Source organism: Melanerpes formicivorus, unplaced genomic scaffold, assembly GCF_026170545.1.
Source record: "Melanerpes formicivorus ecotype bairdi unplaced genomic scaffold, bMelFor1.0.p_v2 SCAF_13, whole genome shotgun sequence".
Taxonomy (NCBI): Eukaryota; Metazoa; Chordata; class Aves; order Piciformes; family Picidae; genus Melanerpes; species Melanerpes formicivorus.
The window spans coordinates 16,693,017-16,705,679 of NW_027142365.1; the positions used below are offsets into that span (position 1 = coordinate 16,693,017).

General features: G+C 43.3%; 1 protein-coding gene across 1 annotated transcript in view; it reads right to left on the reverse strand.

Moving 5' to 3' along the window:
- Nucleotides 1-12,663, reverse strand: part of ARMC3 (armadillo repeat containing 3) — an 83,669-nt gene that overhangs the window by 41,038 nt on the left and 29,968 nt on the right. Inside the window, exons 10-11 of the mRNA XM_068146441.1 lie at nucleotides 7,916-8,068; nucleotides 7,700-7,805 (exon numbers count right to left, since the gene is read on the reverse strand). Coding sequence (XP_068002542.1) covers nucleotides 7,700-7,805; nucleotides 7,916-8,068 — 259 coding nt within the window. The remainder of the gene's footprint in view (nucleotides 1-7,699; nucleotides 7,806-7,915; nucleotides 8,069-12,663) is intronic.

Genomic DNA, 12,663 nt, shown 5'->3' on the forward strand with positions numbered 1-12,663 from the left:
GTCATAGAATTGTCAGGGCTGGAAGGGACCTCAAGGATCATCCATTTTCAACCCCCCCTGCCATGGGCAGAGACACCTCACACTAGATCAGGTTGCTCACAGCCACATCCAGCCCAGTCTTAAAAATCTCCAGGGATGAGGCTTCTACCACCTCCCTGGGCAACCTGTGCCAGTGTCTCACCACCCTCATAGTGAAGCACTCTTTCCTAACATCCAATCTGAATCTACCCACTTCTAGTTTTGCTCTATTTTTTTCTCCTCAAAAGTCCCTCCCCAGCTTTCTTGTAGCCTCCTTCAGATACTGGAAGGCCACCAGAAGGTCTCCTCAGAGCCTTCTCCTCTCCAGACTGAACAGCCTCAACTCTCTCAGTCTGTCCTCATAGCAGAGCAGCTCCAGCCCTCTGCTCATCCTCGTGGCCCTTCTCTGGATGTGTTCCAGCATGCCCATATCCTTAAATAGTGGTCATAGTGCAAGGCTTTGAAGGTAGGAGGGAACTAGAGGAAAAATGTATATAAGATGCACCAAGGGAGATTTAGGCTGTACATTAGGAAACATTTATTCACTGAAAGGGTTCTCAAACACTGGAATTGTCTGCCCAGGGCAGTGGTGGAGTCACCATCCCTGGAGGTGTTTCGGAGGCAGATATATGGTGCTGAGGGATATGGTTTAGCCCCAGCCTTGCTAGAGTTAAAGAATGGTTGGACTGGATGATCTTAATGATCTTTTACCACCCAAATGATTCTGTGATTCTGTGAGCAGAAAAAGTCCCAAAGCTTTTGCTGTATCCAGAAGAGGTAGAACTTGTATTCAGTTACTATTACCTCAATTTAGAAGTGCTCTGTTTACTGTCTGAAACTATTTGGGATAATCTTAGGTTCTCACACACCTAAGGGTTGTGTCAGACAGAGATGAATGCTCTATATTGCTCTCTGTCTTCAATATACCCCACTCAGTGGCAACAGAGTTAAAACAAAACAACAGGTTTGTTTTGTGTGGGGTTTGTTTGTTCATTTTGTGAAAGAAGAGCTGTACTGGAAATTAAATGCACTACAGTACCTAAGACTACAGAGGGATTTTTCCACCTGCACAAATCTAAGAAAGAAAACCAACAACAGGCTGAGTGAAACCCTGGGCATCTGCAGGCCACTACTTAGGGTACTGCCCATGGGTTGCCTGTCAGTAATCTGTTGTGACATCAAAGTCATAGTGGGAACCCATTTTTGAGCACCAGGCCAGCATTAGGCCTTGGTTCAGCTCTCCTGACAAGGGAAACATTTAGCACAAACCATTTTGCCATTTTCAAAGGAAGTCAATGTGTAACCTGTAAGGAAGAGCTTCTGAGCCCTTGGGTAATGAGCATGTTGAATCTTTTCCTTAGAAAGCACCCATGCTGTATGGAAAGAGAAAGTCAAATCAAGAATCTGATCAGGGCATGAGTTAACTGTTTGCATTTGCAAAGAGCTCACCAGAATGGTTCAAGGATAGGGACTTGCTGGAGAGGGTACAGAAAAGGGCTACAGAAGTGATTAGATGACTGGAAGCTCTCATATGAAGAAAAGCTGAGATATCAGTGTGTTTTTAGTCTGGAAAAGAGAAGACTGAAGGGGGATGTCATAAATACTTTTAAATTACTTTTAAGGGCAACAAAGCTGGGGAGGGGTTTGGAGCACAGCCCTGGGAGGAGAGGCTGAGGGAGCTGGGGTTGCTTAGCCTGGAGAAGAGGAGGCTCAGGGGAGATCTTATTGCTATCTATAACTACCTGAAGGGAGGTTGTAGCCAGGTGGAGGTTGGTCTCTTCTCCCAGGCAACCAGCATCAGAACAAGAGGATACAGTCTCAAGCTGCACCAGGGGAAGTCTGGGCTGGATGTTAGGAAGAAATTCTTCACAGGGGGAGAGATTAGCTGTTGGAGTGGGCTGCCCAGGGAGGTGGTGGAGTCACCATCCCTGGAGGTGTTTAAGAAGAGACTGGATGGGGTGCTTGGTTGCATGGTTTAGTTGATGAGATGGTGTTGGGTGATAGGTTGGACTTGATGATCTCGAAGGTCTTTTCCAACCTGGTTAATTCTATTCTATTCTATTCTATTCTATTCTATTCTATTCTATTCTATTCTATTCTATTCTATTCTATTCTATTCTATTCTATTCTATTCTATTCTATTCTATTCTATTCCATTCCATTCCATTCCATTCCATTCTAAATACTTCAAGAGTGGGTGTCAGGCTGATGGGGCCAGTCTTTTTTTCAGGGGTGCCCAATGACAGGACAAGAATAATGGCCACAAACTTGAACATATGAAGTTCCATCTAAACATGAGGAGGAACTTCTTTAATCTAAAGCCGGTGGAGCACTGGAACAAGATGCCCATGGAGGTGGTGCAGTCTCTATCTCTGGAAACTTGTCTGGATGTGTTCCTGTGATCAGAAGAACACAAACACTTCTCTAGGTGAACCTGCCTTGGCCATGGGGCTGAATCCGATGGTCTCCAGAGGTCCCTTCCAACCTCTACTGTGCTGTGATTCTGTGTAATGTGAAAAATAACATAAACCCCCCAGAGCCCAAGAAAACCCCCTTCGCTTGCAGCACTGTAGCTCAGGAACAGAACTCTGTCACTAGAGGTCAGTATGAAAACATCTTACCCTAACACAATGCGGCTCCTGACAGTCTATTGTTGATTCCCTCCTTCAGAAACACCAACTTACGGTATAAAGAACTACTAAATCGTTGAACAAACAAACAAAGGACAAAACCCTTGCAATGGACTATTACCTATTTCTGTTCTTAAATGTAGCTCTCATGTACTAGAAATTTGTGTCCCTGTTCTCATCTATTCCTGCAAAGATATCATCTTAATTAATACCAATGCTTCAATATTGATCTGCTTATGGGAATTCAGTTCCATCTACAGTCCTGAAGGAGAAAAACTGTGAGTGAGTTTCCCATTTTCTAGTAAGAAGGATGGCTACCTGGTGATATTATTACCTATTGGTCATAATCATCCATTCCTAATGAGACCAACAGCATTTCAAATGTTCCTTACAGCCATATCCATCTTAAAAACAGTCCAAATCTGTTGTGGATGCTGAAAATCTCCATTTAGGATGGTGAGAGGCTCGCACTAAGGGTGGGCATTACCCACCTGGAATAGATGAGGATATAGTTTGGGTCATCAGATGAGTACATGAATTTCAGTTTAGAATAGGTGCCATGCCTACTGAATTCAAGGCAACAACTCACTTTCTCTCACAGGGCACTGCCCATAACAAATGAGTTCCCAACCTGTTTCCCTATCCCCAGCCTATTCTCAAATACTGGAAATCTTGATATCCATACAAGCTGCCCAGAGAGGTTGTGGAGTCTCCTTCTCTGGAGGCTTTCAATACCCATCTGGATGCGTTCCTTTGTGACCTGAACTGGATTCTATGGTCCTGCTCTGGCAAGGGGGTTTGACTCAAAGATCTCCAGAGGTCCCTTCCAACCCCTAACATCCTGTGATATATTCAGATGCTGTGGTACTGCCTAGGTAAACCTAATTTTGCTGATGTAAATGGGTCCACTGGTTCCTGCAAAGCTGGAAAGAATGATAAAATTCAGTAACATCCAGCATGCTGACTTTGCAAGCTTTGGGATGATACCTTTGCTATCCTAAATCCAGATATAATACTCAGTAATATGTAACATGACACTAAGTATAAACCCCAGGAGAAACAGTCTGCCAGCTCATGAGTCTGTCAGGTACCACAATTTCCTGCAGCCCTTAGTAGAGCCCAACAAAACCCATCCCCTTTCCTTCTTCCCCCCAGAACAAACTCTAACCAACTGCTATAAATTTTGCACTTAAAACAAACAATTTAAGACAAATATTATCGAGGCTGTTAATTAGTTTTCCTGTCCAGTACAAAGCTCTAAATTTCAGAGCGCATGTTTCTCTTTAGCGGTAACTCCATTAGGTGCCCAGAATTCAGCCACTGCCAGATTTATGAAGAGGGCTATTGGAAATGGCATTTGTGCTGTAACAATAGTGAAGAAAAGAGCTGCTTGAATTAATGTCTGGCTAACTGGTACAGTGCAGAGCTTTATTTCTGTGTGTTGCTTCTAACTAACATCATATTTAGATTTAACAGGATTAGCTTATCCTAAATCCAGGAAAAGCGACGATAATTGATGAGGCTTTAAACGGGAGGGGGGCGGTGGGGGTGGTGCTGGGGAAATAGGCAGAGGCTGGAGTAAAAGGTTTATTGTGCAGTTGTGGAGAGCAGGATACTTTACTTTGCTGCCCAATAGATGGCACTGATGGTTCTTTGGTTGTGCTTCCCTTCCTGCATTATGTACATCATCGAAGCGACTCTCGTCTGCGTTTCCCAATGCTTGGATGCAACAGAAACAGATTTCATAGATGCTTCCAAAAGGCATTCTGCTGCCCAAATAACTGCATATGGGTTGCAATACAGCGAGTTAGTGTTCTAGATTACAAAAAAAAAGAGAGTCAAGTGGATGGAAGCAGGCAGCTGAACAGAATTCTTTCTCCCCGGCAGCAGCCCACAGAAACGAATTCTGACACATACACCAAGGCGGGCTTCTGAGCTCTGCGCACAACAACAATCAAATCATTGCTTTATCCTGCACGTGGGGTTTGACTTTGCAGCACACTCTGCAGTTTTGCTATTATTTAGCCTGATTATTGAGAGAACATTGAGAGAAAGGGAATTGTTTCGGTTGGAAAAGACCTGGAAGATCGTGGAGTCCAACCCCCGCCGACAGACAGCAGCGTGAAAATCCTGTCCTGACTTCCTGGTAATATTCTGATCCGAGCATCATCTGGGGGTGTCAATCTGTAAGTTAATCAGGCATTCGACCACTGGACTTGTTTCTAAGTGCGACTGAAGCCTGGCACCACATCAGCTCTGCAGCCAAAACTTCAATGCTGCAATATTTCAGGAGCTCTTTATAGTATTTTTGGGTTTTCTTTGTTTCTGTGTGTTCGGGTAGAAGCATACTGAAGATCCACCTTTCCCTCTGAACCTGAAAACTCCAACCATTTGCGTGGGCCTCATGCTCTCTTTGCTGCTCTAGACCTGTGGTTAAAAACACTCTGGGCTGGTGTCATTCATGAGTTTTTTTATTTCTTTGCCAAAGTGTGGTTGCTCAGGGACGTGTGTGAAACGACAAGCTGGTCTCTGTCCCGTTCATCTTGAACAGGTGTTCTAATTACAAAACCTCCCCCCATATTTGACACCTTTATTAGCTGTCTCGGTTGAGAAACAAAGGATTGATTGGGCAGGGGTATAGAACTAGCCTTTCATTGCTGTGGGGAAGCACCTAAAGGTCAAGGTTAATATACATTAGTGGGGGGTAGTATTGCCAATTGCCTATGCCGCTCTTGTGTTATTAATCAATGGAAGACTTTAGCCTTATGAGCTTGCTATTGTGGGAGCCTTAATTACACTATTTGGTTTCTTCCCCCTCCCCCCCATATTATACAAAAAGCAGGCAACACTTCTGGACCAAACAGTCCTAACAAGACCCAAACCAGCAGTGGCTTGTACTCTTGCCTGCATTCTGTAATAGATACTGTACAAAATGAAAGGGCAAGGTACACATCCTGCAGTCAATACAAGGCATGCAAAAAGCCTCATGAAATATGGCAGAGCACAGGGATGTGAGTTCAAAAAGAGAGAATTTTTTTGCCTGGCCAGTAAAAAGGGACAACATTTATAGTAAATAGGCTTCCCTTTTCCCTTTTACTGTAGCCATTTTGTTCTTGCTACATAAAGCCTACCTCCTACTACTAGCCTTAAGATTTAATATTCTTGGAGGGTTTATAACAAGAATTTAATATACAACCAATAAAAGGGCACCAGTCCCATTAGTCTCATTTGGGACCAGAATGTTGTCAAGATAATTACCCAGCCAAGTCACATCATTATAAAAGTGTATCAGCATCTTCATTATATACACCCTTATTTTCAGTGGTTTACAAGGCTCTCTCTCTCTCACACACCCCCCCATTCCAAAATGAAATATGATTATGGTAACTCAACCTGGAATGCATTTTCTCAAAAGTACTTTTTTTCTCCTATTACCTGAATGTAAAATAAATACAGGCCAGATAGTCAGTCAGTGAGCTGGAACTGTACCAATTTGTATCAGCTGAAGGTTCAACTCTATATATTCATTTATAGATCCCCGTCACACTTGGCCCCTTCTATGGCTTATTAATGGTTTCGATTTAGGAATGAAGCTGGGCAGTAATTATGCAATCATATGGCATTCATCCAAAATACATATTTCAGGTAAATTATTGCTTCCTGATTTTTTTTTTTTACAGAAGACCTGTGATTAGATTATCTGGTGCTTTCATATTGTAGTTGGAGCTGGGCTGCAATAAGGGAGAAGTCTATATGTGAGCCACCTTTACAATTTCCTGCCTCTGCCCGGCAAGAAACAAACACGGACTCCATTATAATGCAGAGGAACAGAGGCAGCTATTTCCCTGCCTGAGGTCTCAGAGAATTGTTCTAGCAGTTGAGCTAAACAATGTCCTGACTATCTCCTTGGCAAAAGAAACTGAATGGGTTGGCATAGGCTGCTGTACCAACTCAAAACTCTCCAGAGATTCCCTTTTCACAATGTGAAACCTCAAAGGGCTGCGCTATGAAAACCAGCTGTAGCGGGGCTGAAAGTTTGACCCCTAGACTCCAGTTCTGTGCTCTTTTTATGTGTCTATGACTCCCACTGACACCAACTGAAGAGTCATGCACATGAGGGGAGCAGAATATCAGACACACACAAACATCTACTACGTGAATCTGAGAACAGAGTATTATTCTCTCGTGTCAAATTATGGCCCCATCTGGTAACATCAAGTGAATACTGGTGACTATTAGAGCCGAATCAATAAATTGAAGCCAATAATTTATTTGGTGAGTTATTTTACTTTTTCCACTTCAAAGAATCCCTGTGAATGGATTACAACTTCCTCAAGTATATTCCAGGAAACTTTTAAGGAATTTTATTGTATGGTTTGTTAGTTACAGGCAATGTCAGCCCGCTCTGTTTCTTCTCCCTGAACAGAACGTGTAATAGAGTTGGGGGAACAGAACTCCAGGACTGACAGCGGAATTTAGTTGATGCAATTACTGCAGAACTTAGAGTTGGCTAACCACCCTTTGTTAGTTACTTTGGATACTTCTTTTCTTTCCAGAGGATGCTCTGTGGGCGCTGGGAAACATTCACAAGAGAAAGACAATGCCAATATTCAGAATGTCCCACTGCTATCTCCCGCAAAGACTGGATTTAAATCAGCCAAAAAACTGTGTGAACCATCACATTTTCAAGGATTCTCACACTTCATGGGACACCTTACTGATGTTGATGTCTTAGATCACGAGGCAGATTTTCCTCATCAAAACATTTCCTCATTTCCTCATCAAAACATTTGTATCTCTGCTTTCATTACACCTCCTTCATACCTCTCCTTGATAGAGCCAGTACTAGTAGAGATAGCTTAATTCATGTAGCAGTGCTGAGAACCAACCTATCCCAGATGACTCATAAGCCCCAAAAAGTGCCTTGTGGTCCAACTCAAACACAACTGCCTTGCAGGGTAAGGACAAGGTGAGGCATCCTTTAAAATATCAAAATATTATCCCTTGTGTTCAGATCAGTGTTTTAAACAGCTGAATGATTGCAGACTCACCATGCATTACTAGGACTGGCTGTTGTCAAATTAGCTAATGCTGTCACCGCAGCTTCTTTCACCTCTTCATTGTCGTTGCTTACCAACTGTACTAGCTGGGGAATTCCTTCAAAAGAAATAATTGTAGAGATTAATCACTATTCAGTCTGCAAAACTGCACCATGCTCCTCATAAAAGGCCAAGAATGGGTTCTCAGTTCACCCCTTCCCACCTTACCCTGCAGTCCAAAGGTGCGTTTGCTAGCCGAGTTCACACTCATGGCAGAGATCGCTTGGGAAGCAGCAACTTTAACTCCGTCGTTACCAGTTTCCAAAACCTTTATGAGACACTCCTCAGCCTCTTCCTCGTGTAAGATTTTTCTGCTTTCAGCTTTCAATTCAAAAGAACAACAGCATTACTGTGTGCTGGCAGCCTAGAAGGCCAACTGTATCCTGGGCTGCATCAAAGCAGTGTGACCAGCAAGATGAGGGAGCCCCTCTGCTTTGCACTGGTGAGATCCCACCTGTAGCACTGCATCCAGCATAAGAAGGACATGGAGCTGCTGGAGTGGGTCCAAAGGAGGCCATAAAGATGATCAAGGAGCTAGAAAACCTCTCCTATGTGGACAGGCTGAGAGATCTGGGGCTCTTCAGCCTGGAGAAGAGAAGGCTCTGGGGAGATCTAATAGCAGCCTTCGGGTACCTGAAGGACCTACAAGAAATCTGGGGAGGGACTTTTTACAAAGGCTTGGAGTGACAGGATGAGGGGGAATGGATTGAAGCTGGAAGAGAGGAGATTTAGACTGGAGATTAGGAAGAAATTCTTCACAGTGAGGGTGATGAGATGCTGGAACAGGTTGCACAGGGAGGTTGTGGATGCCCCTTGATGAAACTCTTCAAGGCCAGGTTGGATGGGACCTTGAGCAATCAGATCTGGCAGAAGGTGTCCCTGCCTATGGCAGGGGGTTTGAACTAGATGATCTTTAAGGTCCCTTCCAACCCAAACCATTCTGTGCTTCTATGATTCTGTGCTCTGGAGCCTGGTTAGCATGCTTCTTCATAATGCAGGCTTTTATTTATCTAGGTTATCTCAACTCAAGATCAGTGAGAGGACATGATGCTATTTAACATTAACCCAAACCCAAATGATTAATCTGTATCTATTTTCCTAATCAACGAAAGAACAAGAACTTGATTTCATATAGCTGTTTCCCCCACAACAGTTGCTTTTGATACCATGGAAATGGAAATATTTTGGTAAGAGAGGCACCAGCAAGTAAGAAATGTGCACAAAGGACCTGATCCAAACCCCACTAGACTTCAGTGAACTCTGAATCAAGCCCAGAAGATGACTACAAAATTCATCCTTAAACACACATAGCTCAAGAGAAGGCAAAGCTTGTTCTAAGACTGAAAACCGCCAGAATGCATAGAGGCTCACCCCCAAAACAGATGAGATCAGAAGTGCAGGTGTTTGTCAGAAAGAGCTCTGAGTCAAACTCTCTCAGCCAGAAAGTACTGGCCAGCATAGCTCTATAGTTGTGAGGATCAATAAACATTTAACTAGATGCATTGTTTAAAGGGGATTAATTACATTCTCCCTACACCGTAGAATTTTCAAGTGTGTCTAAGAAATTCAGGACCTGAGAAGTTGGAAGGGCTTGGACACACTTGGAAATCCTACCAACGCTTACTAAAGCTTTGAGGGAGCTTTCTCTTATTTGGACTGCTGTCTTACAAATGAAAAAGTTCAAAAAGGAAAGAAAAATATTGTAAGTCTTCTTTAAAACAGAACTGAAGATGGAGAGGAGAAAAGTAAATCAACAGAGGTCCACAAAGCCAATGAAAAGAAGTTTGACTGAAAACTTAGTTCCAGCAGAGATTACTCCATGCACATAAAATCACAGAATTGTCAGGGTTGGAAGTGACCTTGAGGATCATCCAGTTCTATCTCTCCTGCCATGGGCAGGGACACCTCACACTACAGCAGGTTGCTCACAGCCACATCCAGCCTGGCCTTCAAAACCTCCAGGGATGAGGCTTCCATCACCTCCCTGGGCAACCTGTCCCACTGTCTCACCACTCTCATGGGGAAGAACTTCTTCCTAACATCCAATCTGAATCTACCCATTTCTAGCTTTGCTCCATTCCCCCCAGTCCTATCAGTACCTAACACCCTCAAAAGTCCCTCCCCAGCTTTCTTGTAGCCCCCTTCAGATACTAGAAGGCCACAAGAAGGTCTCCTCAGATCCTTCTCCTCTCCAGACTGAACATCCCAACTCTCTCAGTCTGTCCTCATAGCAGAGGAGCTCCAGCCCTCTGACCATCCTCGTGGCCCTTCTCTGGACACATTCCAGCATGTCCAGATCCTTCCTGTAATAGGGGCTCCAGAACTGGACACAGCACATCCATGAGACAGGCTGCCATTTTCTCCCCTCTGGCTCAGTTTTAAATATCTTTAAAATCACAGCATGGCAGGGGTTGGAAGGCACCTCTGGAGATTATCTAGCCCAACACCCCTGCTAAAGCAGGCTAACCTAGAGGAGGTTGCACAGGAATGTGTCCAAATGGGTTTTGAAACTCTCCAGAGAAGGAGACTCCACAAACTCTCTGTGCAGCCTGTTTCAAGGTTCCAGCACCCTCTCAGGAAAGTTTTTCCTTAAGTTCAAGTGAAACTGTGCTCTAGTTTGTACCCATTTGCCCTTGTCCTTTCACTGGGCAGCAGAGTAAAGAGCCCAGCCTCACCACCAGCACCAAGCAACTGCAGTCACAAAGCAAAAGATGCACCAAAACAGAAAGAATTTTAAATGTCAGCAGAACCTTGACTCATAGGAGCCAGCTCTCCAGACAAGGCCTTAACTGGGGTTACAGACTGCTTGAACAAGTTATCAAGTAAGATGCTGGCCTGCTGCTTGCTGAAGCAGTCCACATTACCTAATAATCATCTCTAGAGGTTCTTCATGCCTCAGGAACTTGGTAGAGATTACTGTAGAGATTTTCTTTACAATTACTTGTGCTTTTAAAGGCAGTTATGGTGATGGGCACGCACTTAATTGTAAAGATACTTTATGCCTGTGTGGAATCATAACCACAACAATGATGATAAAGAATAATTAATCTGAAGACTTAAATAGGTGATTTAAAATATCTTAAACAGACTAAAGAATTTTCCAGTGATGTGGAAAAGCAGAGTTTTGGATCTGGATTAACAGTAAAGAGGATGCATTCATATTTAGCTTAGCTAGACAGAGGAAAATGAAGATATATTTTAAGATCCAGGTGCCAGGTCTAAGGGATGAGTACTTTCTGCTGATCCCCTCTCTGTATCAGTTGTTTCCTCTACTATAGAAAAGAATGGACACCTGAGAAGCATCCTTTGTACTTAAGCAGTTATCATGTCAATGACAGGACCATGCTTACAGTGATTAAATGCTTGATCTGTTAGTAATTTGAATAGATTAACTTGAAGTAAAATACTCTGGCACTCCCAGTTAAAAGAGTTTGGAGTATCAACACTTCTGTCCAGTTTTTCATGCACAGAAGCCATCATGAGCCAACCTTTGTTTTTCCAAAATATTTCCCTATTCTCCCTTCTTATCCCAAAATCATGATCATATTTTTAGTGATTACTCAGATCACTCTCACCACCTTATGGAAGACCTTGTATTTATTTCAAACTGAGAAAAGTTAATGTTAAACAGCATCATGTCCTCTCACTGACCTTGAGTTGAGAGAGCCTAGATAAATATAACCCTGCATTATGAAGAAGCATGTTAACCAGGCTACAGAGCATAGAATCATGGATCCATGGAACCATAGAATGGTTTGGGTAGGAAGGGACCTTAAAGATCATCTAGCTCCAACCCCACTGCCATAGGCAAGGACACCTACCAGATCGGGTTGTTCAAGGTCTCATCCAACCTGGCCTTGAAGAGTTTCATCAAGGGGCATCCACAACCTCCCTGTGCAACCTGTTCCAGCATCTCATCACCCTCACTGTGAAGAATTTCTTCCTAATCTACCCTGCTCAAACATCAATCCATTGTAAATCCTATGTAAAACATCTCTCTCCAGCTGTCCTGTAGCCATCTTTCATGTACTGGAAGGCTGCTATTAGGTCTCCATGGAGCCTTCCCTTCTCTAGGCTGAACAGCCCCAACTCTTGTAGCCTGTCCCCACAGAGGAGGTGCTCCAGCCCTCTGATCATCATCTCTGATCATGTTTAGAATGCTCTCCTTTGAAAGGACTTTTGTTCAGATGCATGCAAACAACAGGGAGAGCTTTAAACCAGAAGTTTGCAGGGTGAGGCCAAACTCAAGTTATCATGATCACCACTTTCTCCATGCAGACTCCACAGCACATTGCTGTTGCTGGTGTCTGGCATTGTCAGGGGAAAGTCAGCTCCTCCTTAATCAACAGTCCAGATAAGTCACTCCCAGATATTCAATAATTTATAGCATTAAATTATATTTTGCATTCTGAAATGACTGCATTATTTGCTGGGCAAGGAGGCAATCACATTAAAATTCACCACTGCATTGATAAATTAATATATTAAATTCCAAATGATGTTACAGAACAAAACAAATTTTCAGGGGCAAAGGGATAATGATTATGTATAGAAATATGATCAATTTTAACTTACTTAAACAGAACAGCAGCCTAAAGATGCTATTTAAAATTGAAGGCAGTGTTGGTACCATGTAATTTATTCTGATGTTTGAGAACAGCTCTTGAGGGATACCTCTGTCTTAGGACAACAAGATGAACCCCTTTCCAGTGGGGCTGAAAGGGACATAGAGCCAAACTGTTTGATATAGTCATATCTATCAGGAAAATAACAAAGCTGAACAGGATCACAGATCACAGGATGTTAGGGGATGGAAAGGACCTCACCAGGTCATTGAGTTCAACCCCCCTGCCAGAGCAGGACCATAGAATCCAGACAGGTCTTGAAAGTCTCCAGAGAAGGAGGCTCCACAACCT